Source organism: Oreochromis niloticus, linkage group LG19 (assembly GCF_001858045.2).
Source record: "Oreochromis niloticus isolate F11D_XX linkage group LG19, O_niloticus_UMD_NMBU, whole genome shotgun sequence".
NCBI classification, from domain to species: Eukaryota; Metazoa; Chordata; class Actinopteri; order Cichliformes; family Cichlidae; genus Oreochromis; species Oreochromis niloticus.
Genome location: NC_031983.2, coordinates 10,583,111 through 10,598,917, shown reverse-complemented (window position 1 = coordinate 10,598,917; position 15,807 = coordinate 10,583,111). Strand labels below are relative to the sequence as shown.

General features: G+C 36.9%; 1 protein-coding gene and 1 long non-coding RNA gene across 2 annotated transcripts; both read right to left on the bottom strand.

The window, feature by feature from the left end:
- Positions 1-656: 656 nt before the first annotated feature.
- On the bottom strand, positions 657-5,576 carry LOC106097786 (C-type lectin domain family 4 member M). Its single transcript, XR_002057330.2, has 6 exons — positions 5,416-5,576; positions 4,992-5,099; positions 2,628-2,888; positions 2,372-2,532; positions 2,045-2,298; positions 657-1,150 (listed from the first exon to the last, which is right to left on the bottom strand). It is a non-coding gene; the product is annotated as a C-type lectin domain family 4 member M (long non-coding RNA).
- Positions 5,577-12,313: 6,737 nt separating this feature from the next.
- On the bottom strand, positions 12,314-14,400 carry LOC109195855 (C-type lectin domain family 4 member M). Its single transcript, XM_019348617.2, has 6 exons — positions 14,145-14,400; positions 13,795-13,902; positions 13,386-13,646; positions 13,133-13,293; positions 12,799-13,061; positions 12,314-12,608 (listed from the first exon to the last, which is right to left on the bottom strand). The coding sequence occupies exons 1-6, from the start codon at positions 14,287-14,289 to the stop codon at positions 12,458-12,460; spliced, it is 1,089 nt and encodes a 362-aa protein (XP_019204162.1). The 5' UTR covers positions 14,290-14,400; the 3' UTR covers positions 12,314-12,457.
- Between the last annotated feature and the right edge of the window lie 1,407 nt (positions 14,401-15,807).

The window sequence follows — 15,807 nt, the reverse complement described above, 5'->3', positions numbered from 1 at the left end:
TTACGTAGATTGATTTGTGGGGTAGAGGTGAAAAACATTTCGCTTTGTATTTGCTTAGCAAGCAGTGATGGTGTGATGGATAAGCAGGCCCTGAGTACAGGACGTGCTTGAGATGATCAGATAAGAGAGAAGAGAGCAAGCAACAGGAAGCACCTGAAGGGACGCGAAAGCGGTGCTTTAAGTTTGTTAAAGTGTTGTTTACTGAGATGGGTAATATTGGAAATTATATATAAGTAAAAGTCAAAAAACACTGTTTTCCCTCTGCAGATGTGCTCTCTCTTTATTTAGATTGTTGCTGACATTTAGGAACCGGATGTCTTAGAAATTGTTTTTCAAAAGTTGTGATTTTTAGAGGAACATATTCTAACTCTTTTAAAGAAGTGAACTGATAAAATCATGCGCTGTACACGTGATGGACAGCAGCTACTCTGTCAGGCCTAAAATGAATAACAGGAAGCAGCCACAAAATTCACTTATTATCCCCTCTGATGCTCACCATAAACATACTTTATCTCATTTCTAAATGATGCAGTAACCCAGTTATTTGAAGTCTTATATAATCCAAATACTCCAGAAATATTCCAGAAATTAGTCTTCCAAAATATTTTCTACAGTTAAAAATACTGACTAACAGAAACAGGTTATTAAAGCTGCAGTTTTAATTGTTACCAGGCACAAGTGTTTATTAATGTGTTCATCAGCAGATTAGGTGTAAACAGACATACTGGTATAATATTGTGTTAATAATGTAAAACACTGTAAGTCTGTATATATTTTAAATGAAGAATTTACTGTTTTATTGCTGTAGCTAAATACAGGGTACACACATGGGCAAAACAGTTTTAAACAGCAGTTTACTTTATATAAATGTGCTGAATAATGCTTTTTCATGTTAGCTGTAAGATTTACTAATATGCTAAAAAGTTTCTTAAATGCTTACAGAGATTTATGTGATAGAAACGTGCTTATGTAAGATTGTGATGCATTATTGCAGAAATTTTAGCTCAGTTGTTTTGTTGCTTTTTCACAAATCCATTTCATTTGGGCATCACATTTAACGTCGTTCCAGCTCTTGTAGAAGTTTGCTTTGGGATACAACGCTGCACAGTCCTCATTGTTGTGATCATTTGGCTCTCCATCGTTCCAGTACCTGAAGCAAACGACAAGTCACACTGCTGAGACAGGATTTCCTTTCACGGGATCCACATTAATCGTTATTCACCTTTTATCTTATTCATGTAATTTATCCTTCAGGAGGACAAACACAACTGACTGCTGATTTACACAAGTTTCATCGTGTGTATACGTTTAATCAGGCCTCCTCCTGACATTCTTTTGTTAATTCAAAAAATGATTACCTTGATATTAATTGTGTTTTAACTTTTGTACAGTTCTTTGTGGCTTTTATGTCTTTAAAAAGAACTATATAAACTTTACTTTACTTACTTTTCATTCTTAATGTGAAATTTCCAGCAAATTTTACATTACACGCTACATTAAATTTAAAGACGCACAGTATTCAAAGACCAAGAAGAAGTTTTTGTATATCTGTATGTGGAGAATGGACTAATTGTGCAATTAAAGCTAAATGAAAACATAAAAAAGTAGAAGTATGAATGTATATGTTCATCCGTTGTATTCTATTTAACCAATTTAGCGTAGCAGGGGGACTGGAGCCTATCCCAGCCACCGTAGGGCGAAAGGCCGGGTACACCCTGTTAGCTGTAATAATGTAGATTGTTGTTTTGCTTCGTGCATTGCATATTGCATTACATATGTATGTGTATATATAGATGCATATGTCTATGTATGCATATATGTGCATATATGTCATTGCTGTATGTATAGATGATATCGAGCTGATAATTTTAATAATTTTAATTGCATGAAAAGGGATTGGATTAAATAAGTTCATAATGCCTCCTAACTCATCCTAGCAGGTAAAATAAGCTGTGTAGTGTTGTTGGAGACAACTCAATGTACAGTACAGTTTTGTTGCTTATGTTTATGAAAGCAGTCATTTTAAATGACACTAAACTCTTACCCTTCAGCAAGTAATGTTCCATCCCACCATTTCCAAGTCCCTTCCTCATGGACGTCTCTCAGTCCGATCCAGAAGCCTTTTGGGGGATGAGGCGTATCTTGATGATCTATTGTTCTGCTTAGCCAATCCAGAAACTCAGGGTCTCTGTGAGGCATCCAAGGTCTCACACGGTGAGGAAGGTGAGACTCCCAGACCAGGTCACGAGTTCGTCTCGGGGCAGCTTGATGATTTAACAAATAATTGACTGTTGAGTTCTAACAAAAAAAGAAACAAAGATAAATTTTCAGAAATCTGCATGAACACCGCTGCACAGAAATACTAACAAACCTCTTCGTCTCGGCTGTCTATGATTATAAGATCTCCTCCCTGCAGCTGACAGAAATCTCTGGATTCCTTCCATGTTTTGACTTGATTTGATTTCAAGGGGAAGTAGTAACATACAGAGTTCATTAAAATCCATCCTGCAGGACAGTGTTTGCAGCCATCGCCTGTTTCCAAAAAATAATACCACCATTATAGAAAATTATGAAACAAATCATTATGCTTTTATAATTTTATACAGAAATAATGAAACAGGCCTTACTAAGCATTGATAAGCGTGTTTTCATGGTTTCAATTTCCTTTGTAACTTTTTCAATCTGACTTTTATAGTCATTGCTTCGTTTTGTCTGGTGTTCAAGCTCCCAGTTGGTTTGTGTCTGACGGCTCATCTCGCTGTCCACCTGCTTCCTGGCATCCTTCATGGTTTCCACTGCAGTCTTGTAAGTGTCCTGGAGGTCGACCAGCTCTTTGCTGATGCGTTCGGTATCATCGAGCGTGAGGTGAGAATCTGTGAGTTTGTAATCTGCAAGTGTTGAAGACTGTTACTTTTCTTATTCTTTAGTAACAATATTATAAATCAGTTGATCTGACAACATTGTACATCATCAGTTTTATTTAGAAATGTTATTGTAAATTTCCAAGATTTGTACAAATCATTGTAGCAGCAGTACAATGAATCAATAAGCAGGCTGACAGCAAATTACTCGCCTCAGTACATTTAATCATTATGTCCATGTTGTGGCACATAGAAATGTTTAGTCACAGACAGACACATTTTCCCTGTAACTGTGCCTTCGCTCTAACTTTTGTTGAAAAGGTGATTTATGTAATGCTTTTGCTTAATAGTAAACAGAAATATTTGTGTTTTTCAACATCCTTAGAAATGTTGTTCAACAGCTGTCACCAAATGGAGCACTCTAAACTCTGCACTGGAAAAAATATCCCTTACTTCACCTGTGATCACACACTTTGGTTTTCCAGTGCAAAGGCAGCTGGCAGAGGAAAGTAAACAAGAGCAACCAAAAAGCCCCCAAATTTTAAAAAATTCTTTCTGTTCCTCTTTGTTCCTCTGAACACATCCTGACCAGGCTGAATGAGACGGGGGAAGTAAACAGCGATACATTCACCCAGACTGCTGATGTTCCTGTATGAACTGAGAAACTTTGAACATCCAAGAAAAAGCTGAGGTTATTTTCTTTACAGCTCATATGGATCTTGATTGACTGAACATTCAGACTTTATTCAGGACTTTGCTACGGAGAGAGGTACCAACATGTGTGAGCACATGTGTACACACACACAGCATCTCACGTCATGCTTGCCCTTCCCCTAGACTCTTGTGTCACTCAGCAGTTTGTCGTATTATTGTCTTATTTGTTGAAATTTAGGGTCCATGAGCACAAGCAGGGATTTTTACTTGACCTCATTTTCAGAGGCCTCGCTAATATTTAATGGTCGTGAAATATGTCAAACTTTTCTCCATCCCTAAAGTTAAACAGCTGAGAGCATCTTTAGCACAGCAGAGAAAAAGATGTGCACCATCAACCGGAGTTTAAGTGGTGTCACTGCTTAGGTTTTTTTTTTTTAATAGAAAATGAACACGAAAACCCCAAGTGTGGACACGGGTCCTTGTGCCTTAGCTGCTGATGAAAAGTTTTCATCAGAAGAAACACTTCTAATTGTACTTTGCGCCTCACTGTCTTTGAAAGGCAAGCGTAGGCAAAACAAATCCAGTAGATGCAGTCTATCTGGAAGTTTGGGATAGTAATCTGTCTTTTTTGTTTTAATGTTTTATTCTGTGTTTTATTTATTTATTATATGGGGGGAAAGTCCTGTCAGCCTTGTGCTGAGAGGGCTGCAGTCATCGATCTTTCTTATTCTAATAAACCCAAATTACAGGATCACTGATCTGTTCAGTTTTATTCATTGAGCACCGCTTAGCTGTCAACAACTCTGATCTCAAGTCACTTCATATTGTAAGGTAGAGATCCTACAGTGTTAATCTAGGATAAACTAGTCTCGGCTTCATTGATGAAGTAAATGCAATGATTCAACAGACAAGAATAGAAACTACAGCTTAACAATTTGGCTGATGCAAAGAACCACGAGGCAGTGATTCTAGCTTAAATGTATTCTGGATATTTTTAAATATTCTTACATTTTTTGTTAATGTTTGCCAGGTATCCTGTTTAAAGACAACACTTTGAAGTCACTTCCATGTCTTTACATGAGGACAAACTCATTTCAAGGAAAATACAAATGCTCAAATTTTAAAGATTGTAAATTATTTTGTTCATCGATTGTTTAGTCATTTTATGAGGAGATGGATGCTGACATATTTTAGTACAGTTTTGGAATTGACGAGAATAAAAAGGAAAGAATAAAAACCAATTTTGTTTTGTACTAAAAAAACAGAAGGTGTTCTGGCAGAAAAATTATCAGGACTTTTTTCAGTTTTTCTTAAGTTTTTTTTTTTTTTTTTACAGTTTAGAGATTTTTTGTTTGTTTGTTTGTTTTTGTTTTTGGACTATTGGTAAAGTTTGATAACCATTTGCTAAATTGCAAAAAAGAAATGATTTAATAATGAAAACATTTCTGTGCACTCCTGTAACTCATAATGACTTACAGTGGATCCCCAGGCCAATATTCAGTATCAGAAGAACAGCAGCAAGAAGCGCCAGGCACACTGCAGCCAGTCTGTGGCGTCTCCCAGGACTCATAGTGAACATGGACACTAAACAGGCAGAAAATGATCAATTTTCAACTTAAAGGCAGGTAACACACATATAACTTGGTTGAAGCTTTAAAGGAATAAAATGTGATCATTTTAGAACTTAATATTACTGTTTACTAGTAATTTATTTAACATCTGCTCTGTACTCTTTATTTATGATTAGAAAAATCCTGTTAGAGCATGTAAACCTTACACGTAGTTGTCTCAGATCATCAAGTCCTGTCATTATATCTTAACTCTGTAAAACCTATTTCAATCAAAAGAATCAGAAACCTGACTATGGGAGTGCAATGAATAAAAATTTGAATTATTATACCTTGTACCCTGTTAGACTGATGGTACGGAGGATACTCTTCCTTGTGCAAATCGTCTTCATAGACAAGTGTCTGAAAACCACCATTTGTCTCCTCCATTCTCACTGTTCAGTCTAAATCAGTCATATGTCAGTGCATTTAAGCAACAATCTGTCACAGATCGTGACGCCTACTGCTGAGGTCATCAACAATCAGTTCTAGTGAAATCTGCTGTCTGTAAAAACAAAGAGGGGAAGTCCATCCATCCATCCATTTTCTTCTGCTTATCAGGGGCCGGGTCATGGGGGCAGCAGCCCATGCAGAGAAGCCCAGACCTCCCTCTCCCCGGCCACCTCCTCCAGCTTGTCCGGGGGAACACCAAGGTGTTCCCAGGCCAGCCGAGAGATATAATCTCTCCAGTGTGTCCTGGGTCTGCCCGGGGATCCTCCCGGTGACACATGCCCGGAAAATCTCACCCAGGAGGCATCCTTGTCAGATGCCTGAACCACCTCAACTGGCTCCTTTCGATGTGGAGGAGCAGTGGCTCTACTCTGAGCCCCTCCCGAAAGGCTGAACTATTCTCACCCTAAAGAGCTGATCCAGTGTTCCACGACCAGGACGAAAACTGCATTGTTCCTCCTGCATCCGAGGTTCGACTAACGGATAGACTCTCCTCTCCAGCACACTGGCATAGACTTTCCCAGGGAGGCTGAGGAGGGTGATTCCCCTGTAGTTGGAACACACCCTCCGGTCCCCTTTCTTGAAGATGGGGGCCACCACCCCGGTCTGCCAGTCCAGGGGTACTGCCCCTGATCTCCACGCAACATTGTAGAGGCGAGTCAACGGAAGACATGCCAGTGGGATTGAGGAGATTGAGGAGATCCTCCAAGTATTCCTCCACCGCCCAACAATTTTCCCAGTCGAAGTCAGCAGCACTCCACCCACACTATACAGAGGTGGAGTTAGTGCAGGTAAAACACCGCTTTCCCCTCCTGAGTCACCTGACGGTTTGCCAGAATCTCTTCGAGGCAGTCTGAAAGTCTTTTTACATGGCCTGTCCAAACTCCTCCCACACCGAGTTTTTGCTTCAGCCATTCCACTTGGCATGTCAGTACCTATCAGCTGCTTCCAGAGTCCCACAGGATAACCAAGCCCGGTAGGACTCCTTGTCCAGCTTCCCTCTTCAAAGAGGGAAGTGATAGATGTTATTAATGTGTAGGCGCCACAATTACTTTCCAGATACATGGGATCTATGTCTGCTGATCTCTTTGAGAGATTTCAAAGAATTTGTCCAAATCACAGCTGAAGGAACCCTCGTCAGTGTTAGGTTCACTTTTATTTATATAATAAAATGTCACAACAACAGTTGCTTCAAGGCACTTTATATTGTAAGGTAAAGACCACCACGATAATAAGAGAAACTCCAACAATCATATGACCCCCCTAAGACAACAATGCTTTGCATAAACTACATAAATTAAATATACCGTTAGCATTAGAGAATGCTTAAATCTTGCTAAACATTATATACTTAGCATAAGAGAAACAAAAATGCAACCCAAGTTTTTTTAGTTGAGACCGAATCCATTGTGCTCATTAAGGAAACAATCTTTTTTTTGTTGCTACATTAGTGTCTAGATTTTCTCATTTTCTGTTCCTATTCTGAATAAACCACCAGGATGTTCAAAACCTTCTACATTTTATCATTTTTCACATATAAGAATTCTCCAGTGACTTTTTACACTTTTAATCATTTCTTCATTTTGAAAACAATTGATCACTGTGACCAGGTTGTAGCATTGCTTTCAGTATGAAGAGGCTGGATGGTATGCAGATACCTGCAGTGTTTGGTTCTGTAAGAACAATGAAAAGTAAAGTAGTGAGAATGAACTGCATAGCTTTCAGAAAGGACTTTGAACTATGAGTTTTTACTATGAGGTATAAACAGACAAAACATTAAAACATTGGGGCAGTAATGTAGAACAGTATGTCTCTATAGAAGATTATAAACAATATACCGAAGCACTGTCCTATAAATTAATACAGTGTATAAATGTTAACTAAAAGATTTGTTAGGTTATAATTTATTAAATATGTACAAAAATCAAGTTTGGTACCTCTACCCCAGAGGCCTGGGAGACTGAGGGACTGATCTAATTTTACAAACATCAGTGAAAACATTACGGAGAAGCTTCATGGAATATTACATTCAAATGTACTTTAATCATGAAAAACAAGGACTTTTCAAACTGAAATGAAGGTTAGCTTAATGTTAAGTAATACATCCCATTTTCTCTTTTCACACTGATTAAACCAAGTTGGCACGTTTCCATAAACAGTGAACATTTGGGTGTAGCACTGCCTTCAACTTTTATCAGTCATCATAAATCATCATAACATTTAGATTTTGTTCCAAAAAAGGCATTTAGTATTTGTATAGTAGTTTAAAAATATGAACAGCTCCCTCATTTAATGTGATTAAACAATGAATTACACAATGCGCTTGTTAAGATATTTACCAGTGAAAGAGAGAGAGGAATTGGTAAATTCTTAAAGTTACAGATTTAGGGGCCTTCACCCAGGACTTGGTCAACAATTGAATGACTCTATAAAATATCTACATATATATATCTATAAAAGAGTCTTTGGATGCGCTAGTGAAGCTCTGAGGTGTGCTGGATTTGTCAATAGAAACAAGTCATCTGACTGGCAGAGAGAATGTCGAGACCTCAGGAGGACAGTTCATCCTCAAAATTTAATCTTATTCAGCTCGTTTTAGAACTGAAAAAGCTTCTCGGATGAGAGGTGAAATGTCTTCATGAAAAAAGTCCACTCGCTTTCTTTCCAAGCTCTTTGGAACAGACAGCTTATTGTAAGTATCTTCTAAACAGCTTTGCACTGATAAATGTTTCTGTAGATTAATGTAGAAATACATTAAAGCATCATAGTCAAGAGAACAGAGGAAAGCACTGCCCTCTGCTGGGAGCAAGTGAAAACACTTTTACTGACGGTTGGATCAACATCCTGAGTTTGGTGCCAAACGCATCGTTAAATAGGGAACAAGATCATTGAGTGAGGGCACACTGACAACAACAACCTAGCATTATATTTTCTGCACAGCTGTCTTCATGATGCTAATATGTACTCATATAGAGATAATAGCTTTATTTTATAGTATAAAAAAAATAAAATCATCACTGTTTAAGACAATATTAACATTTTATTGAGCAGAATGAAGGACAGGGTGAAGAGAAGTAATATCTCCATATGAGGCTCTCAGTAAGCTAATATGCCTTGTAGACATATTCATATACATGAATGCATTTTAAGGATTTACATGAATAAAGAATAAACCATACAGTGAAACAGTGAGCCTCTTTAGAAATGTTTAATTTGAAACAGGACAGAATGATTATATTAAAAATTAAAAATAACAGCTGCTGTTGTGAAGCAGAGGCTCCTCTGGTGGGCTTTGGAGGTGACGAGGATCTTCGACTTGCATTCCACCCTTTTCCTGCTGAGGACCACTCTGGGTTACACCTCAGACCCTCAAATATATGAATGTTATTAGATGGATTTTAATTGTGTTCTTATGTAACTGCCATAAATTTTCAACAATGGCTTTAAAAAGAGCTAAGGAGGATGGCACACACATCTTCTTGATAAAAGAGTGAATCAAATCCACCATTAAAATTACAACCAGTAGTCGATATCAGTCACATGCATATCTGGCAAGACGCTTTGCTGTGTCGACACAACTCACTGCTGCTTCATTCTTAATCACTGAATTCCAGTTCAAACTTTTATCAGTGACAGAAGTGAATCGAAAATAAAAGTAAAGTAATCTCTGGTGTAACCTTTAATTTGATGATACACAAGATCCTAATATGCTGACTTTCTATAAGAAATCAAGGAATGTGCCCAAGTCTAGTCAATTCTATAGTGCTGCATAATCAATGATCAGTCATTTAAAATAATTATCATACATGATTAGATTTAAAGGCTATTTGTGTGCCTTGAAACTTCTTCTGTAAACTCAGTGCTCTGTGCTTTTTAAGATTTAACAGTCAGCTGCACTTGAAAGATTTTAAGTGTGACATACAGAAAATGGGATCAATCTTCATGGAAACAGGAAGTTTATAGTAAAATAGTGCAAGAGTTCTAGCCCGTGACCTTGACAAAGTTCCCTGAGTTAAAATAAGGCACTACTGCTGAGCTGAATGATAAATTCCTTTTAGTTCAATTCTAGTTAGAATTTTTTTTTAAAAGAAGTGAAAATATCGATGCATGTACGACATGTACTTTCTACAGATAAGATGTAGTAAATATCCTCACTTTTCCAAAAGAAATGAAGCCCAAGTTTAGCGTTGGTTCATTATGTTAATGTTAAAATGAATTGTTGTCATGTGCCATGAATTCAGACGTACCCCAAGTTTCCTCTCCTCCCTGAGCAACATCTGGAGTTTGGTTGCTGTTTGGTTTGCTCTTGTGCACCTAACAGTGCATCCACCAACTCTTCATGCACCGCTGACAGTTACATTGTGAGTTTGAGTTTCTTTGATAAACTTTTTATTATCTTTGATTATCATTTATATCTGCACCTGTCGTTCTGTCATGGCTGTGTGGCCCAGTTTTGACAAAATCAAGTAAAGTAAGCACAGCAAAGGCCATTTTCATGGTCCAAGGATCCTTCTTCTGTGCTGTATAATTATAATAAAATACAATGATTACAGATGGTCCACTTTGGGTACAGCACAGTGCAGCGGTCCCTGTTCTGCAGGTACTCTGGTTCTGGTTCTGCACTTCTAAACACATGTTTGTTGGGTTTGGTGATTTTAATTTGGCTGTAGGTGTGAATATGAGTGTGAAGGGTTTTTTCCTCTTTATGTCACTCCTCTTATGGACTGGAAACCTGTGAAGGGTGTACATTGATTTACAGAATCACACTGATTTATTTATAGTGTTTCCCTTTTTTGTCTTTGCCCATGAAAACTGGACAAGTTTCTTAGCAAAATCAAATTCAGTTCATAGAAGTTTTCTGTGCTGCCTACAAATTCCAGCGACCCCAACCGTCCATATTAATTTTTTTCACAGGGTCTTGCTTGAATTTTCTTTCACACATCAGTTATCCTGATGCTTCCTGACAAGAAGTTTGAGCCAGTGCCCATATTTGTAATGCTTACTGTACACATGTGGTTGACATTAAAATAAAAATGTCACCATACTGTTTAGTAATACTGCGATTATTTCTTTGTAAATCTATTTTATGAGTACTGGTTTACTGGATTTCACCATATTGTTCAAAATGCACTTTACTAGTCCACTCAGAAATTAGTTTAAGATGATCAAAAATTCAAGTTATTACAAATGTTCAGATTTTCTTTACTTCTGCAGATGTGTTCTCCTGATTTTTGTTTTTTTGATAGTTTTTTCAGATTGCTTCGTGATTTCTGGAATTTTAATTGTTTAGCTGATAAAACTGCAGTTTGAACAGTAATCAGATATAACTGTTGATAACTGTAATTGTCAAAAGCTGTAACTGGAGGTAGGTTGTAACAGGCAACCTGGTAAAAAGTGTTCAGGTAAAAACTGTAAATCAGTGTATATTATAAATAAACAATATACTGTATATAAGCTGGGGTTATCTAATATTTTCCATTGGATAATAAAATTTTATATGTGATGATGTTGGTGAAGTTGGTCACAGTGATGAAATTCGCACAGCTTTTGTTCCCAATCATGCATTTTTTTTTATTTGAACACCCCCCACCCCCCTCCCCGAAATTAGTCTAACATGTTTGCGTTTATTCAAAAACTTTTTAAAGGTTACATATTTAATGCTTTTTTGTTTTTATGTACAAAAAAGATGACAATAAAATTATTACATTTTTAACAAATCCATGACCATTTTTTAAAAATTATTATTTTTTCAGTATTCAGATGATTTAGTTTAGTTTATTACTAACTAATAGTTATTTTAATGGTTCAAGAGCAAATGTAAACATTACTTTACCATACTTACATGCTGTATAATACATATCGTATTACTTCAGGCATAAGGTTAAATTATGTTCTAGGATTGTTTTGTGCAGCAGACTCTAGTGCTCGCCAGAGTAAATCAATTATAGTTATCATTTATGTGCAAATTAAAATAAAGAAATTTGCCAAATTTGCAAAAGAAAAGAAGTTTTCAGGTTAAGTTGTTGTACTAACTAATAGGTATGCCCTCATTGTCATCTGTTGGTATTTTATTTTGAAAGGACATTTCCTGTTATGTTGCAAGATGATAAAGTTGCACAACAACCTGCTCCTGAACACAGTCTAAGACCAAGGAGATTGTTGTGGATTTCAGGATTTTGTGTCCTTCTATCGATGTTTTACTGAGAGCATTCAGCATTGCCAAGGAAAACACTTCGGGGGATTGTCAAGACTGCCCAGGTGATCACTGGCTGTGCACTCTCACTGTCTCAGGAAAGCAGGAAGTATCATAATAGACCCCTCACACCTCGCTCATAATCTGTTCCAACTGCTGCCATCAGGCAAAAGATACAAGAGCACCAGAACAAAGACTAATAGACTAAATAGCAGTTTCTACCCTGTAGTTGTTAGGGCTTTGAATTACAAGTAATCACCTACAATTAACGCGACAAATACTATTCAATGGACATTCTGTGCAATAGTGTTTATGTGAAGCAGGGTTCTATTTATTATTACTGAATGACTGTTCTACTTTTTTTATACTTCTTTGGTAATTATATTTAAACTTTCTTCTCTTGACACCGCAGGCACTGCACTTCATTTTTTTTTTTAATACTTGTTACAATGAGAATAAAGATATTCTGATTCTGAGTGTATACACAGTTGAATAGTGGATTTGTAAAGCGCTTTGAGGGTTTCGAAAAGCGCTATATGCAATCCATTATTATTATTATAAAGAAAAAACATATTATAAACAACTGTTTATTTTATATACCACCTATATTTTGTATAGGTGTTGTACTGTATTATATACAGATATTTGTGTTATAGTAGCATGCACATATGTAAAATTGTATTACAGATATTTTAGCTCATGGATTTTGGTGCTTTTTCACAAATCCATTTCATTTGGGTGTCACATCTAACATCGTTCCAGCTCTTGAAGAAGTTTGCTTTGGGATACAACGCTGCACAGTCCTCATTGCTGACATCATTTGGCTCTCCATCGTTCCAGTACCTGAAGCAAATGGCAGGTTACTCTACAGGGATGGTATTTGCTTTTATTCAACCCACACTGCTCATCTTTTATTGACATTCATGTTAATTCTTAATGACAAGAATCGTGTTAATAAGACACCATTTTCTAAATATACAACACACCGCTGATTTACCCAAGATTCACAGTGTGCAACATATTTCACTCTTACCCCTCAGTAAGAAATGTTCCATCCCACCATTTCCAAGTGCCTTCCTCTTGGACATCACTCAGTCCGATCCAGAAAGCCTTTGGGGATTTTGGATTTGACTGAGGCATCATCCCAGAGGCATCTTCATAATAATCTGAGTAGTCGTGTATCATGGAGTGGTCTATATAACTCATGTAATGTTCAAAGGTGGGTTGGTCACTGAATAGGTCGCCGGTCTGCAGCGGGGCATCTTGATGATTCATCAGGTAATTTACTGTCAAGTTCTAACAATTAAATAAATCAATAAATAGACAAATATCTGCATGAAAACTGCTGCACAGAAATATTAACAAACCTCTTCATCTTGGCTGTCTATGATTATAAGATCTCCTCCCTGCAGCTGACAGAAATCTCTGGATTCCTTCCATGTTTTCATTTCATTTGATTTCAAGGGGAAGTAGTAACATACAGAGTTCATTAAAATCCATCCTGCAGGACAGTGTTTGCAGCCATCGCCTGTTTCCAAAAGAAAATACCACCATTATTAAACAGTATAATCACTACTCTTACAATTTTATGAGATATAAAAATAGTAAAACAGGCCTTACTAAGCATTGGTAAGTATGATCTCATGGTTTCAATTTCCTTTGTGATTTTATCAATATGACTTTTATAGTCATTGCTTCTTTTTGTCTGGTGTTCAAGCTCCCAGCTGGTTAGTTTCTGATGGCTTATATTACTGTTCAGCCTCTTCTTGGTACTTTTCATTCTTTCTACTGCAGTCTTGTAAGTATCCTGGAGGTCGATGAGCTCTTTACTGATGCGTTCAGTATCATCAAGTGTGAAGTAAGTATCTGTGAGCTTGTTGTCTGCAAGTATTTCAGACAATTTTAGACAATAGCCGCGTACACATTTTGTTCTCTGTGTTCTAAGACAATGGCTGGTAAACTCCAAAAAGAGCTCATTATTTCACAGTGAAAATGATTTTGTGCACTAGACATATTCTATCCCACTTACAGTGAACTCCCAGGCCAATATTAAGTATCAGGAGAACAGCAGCAAGAAGTAACAGACTCACTGCAGTCAGTCTGTAATGTCTCACAGACCTCACACTGAACATGGACACTAAACAAAGAGGAAATTAAGTGATTGTTACAACTTAACTGTTGGAACAGCATGAAACTATACAAACAATAACTTGTGGCTTGTTTTATAAAGACGTAATGTAACTTAATGTGACTAAGTTAGATTTATATATGATCTATCAAATTATTCTTACTTGTTCTATGATGTTTCAAACATTTGAATAAAACAATCATTTGAATAATCAGAAAACTGGCTATAAAAGTACATTAACCTTTTTATACCTTGGTTCCTGATAGACTGAAAGTAAGGAGGATGATCTTCATCATGCAGGTCTTCTTCACACGTGACTGTCTCAATTCCACTATGGAAATCACTATGTTGTTCTCTCCCTGCATCCATTCTCAGTGTTCGGTCGAAATCTGCCATGTGCTGGTGGTTTGAGCAGGAACGTGGAAGAATGCTACCCTATTTCAACACAGCCTGGTACTGCTGGCCTGTTAATCATTCACTTCCAGTTAAGTTGTGAAAAAGAGAAGTGACTAAAAGGGAGACAAATCTTTCATACATCTAGATGTGCCCTTTAGTTTCCTGATCAGGAGGATATGAATATGCTGATCGCTCTAAAAAATGTTGAAACATGAACACAGGCTATGCTGAGTAACAATGCAGTGATTCATAATATATCATTTTGATTAGTTTATTATGATAAAAGATTTGCAAACAATTTTTCTGGTGCAACATCTGAACACACATAACGAGTGCTGTGAAGTTTCAGTTTCATAAATGAAATATTTGATTAAGATATATTTTTGAACATTGCTTCTTTCCACCCATTTTTACCTCAGAGGAAAAGTTTGAGTAAAACCAATAACCAGATGAGACAGTGACTTATTATCAATATCCCAAAAACCATGACAGATAAAGACCTGAAAATGCCATTGCCTGTTCTTAGCACGTGCAAATTAATCATTTCTTTAATTTGGGATGCATATATCAAAAACTTTCTAATTAAAATAAAATTCAAGGTGTCCCATATTTGAGCACACGCTAATAAAAACCTTCATATTGCAAAAGACAATTGGTGCCAATGTATGGATGGCATATTTTTAAAAAAAATGTAAAATAAAACATGTAGAATATTTTTCATTTTCTTGGTGATCACACATTGTGAAATTCTAAAGAAAAAGGAAACTGAACTTGTTTTTTGTCACATGGACTGTCATACTCACAGTTAATCCCAAGAACTCCACTCCTACTATTACAGTGTTTTTTGTTTAAAACGTGTGCCTCAACACTTTTCATTTATTTGCTGACTGCTATTTGATCATTATTATAAATCTGACTTTAAAACTAGCATCAAAATGGCTTATAAGAAACACAATGGTTTCTAAAACATGATTTTATAACCTTGAAATATATTGGAGTTGTTTAATAAGGCTAGAAAAAATACATTTGTGGTTTGAGCAGTAAATGGTCTGATTCTTATATAGCACATTTCTACTCTTGCACAGCACTCAAAATGCTTTACACACTTGCTACATTCACCCATTCACACAAGCACTTTCTTCTATGTTTTAAGTGCTTTCTATCTAGCATTCATACTCCAGTTGATGCATCGCAGCTACAGCCAGTCAGCAGACTTGAGTGCGTGGGTTGTGCCCAATAAAAACACCCAATTTCTCAATGCCAAACAACATATTTTGCTATTGACCCTTGCTTTAAGCCTTTGGTACCCCATGTGCTGACAATCAGATGCTTGATTGGTGCCTGATTAGAAGTACCTCTGAGCATAGACCCTACTACAGCAGTCAGTTGGTAACTTCTCCTAGCATGTCCTGCATGACTGATCTGGATAGGGCCTCTGACTTATGGCAAATTTAGGTTGGTGTCCCACAAAACCAAGCTGTAGTATTATTTGGAGTGACCCCTGTACCATCTCTAAAT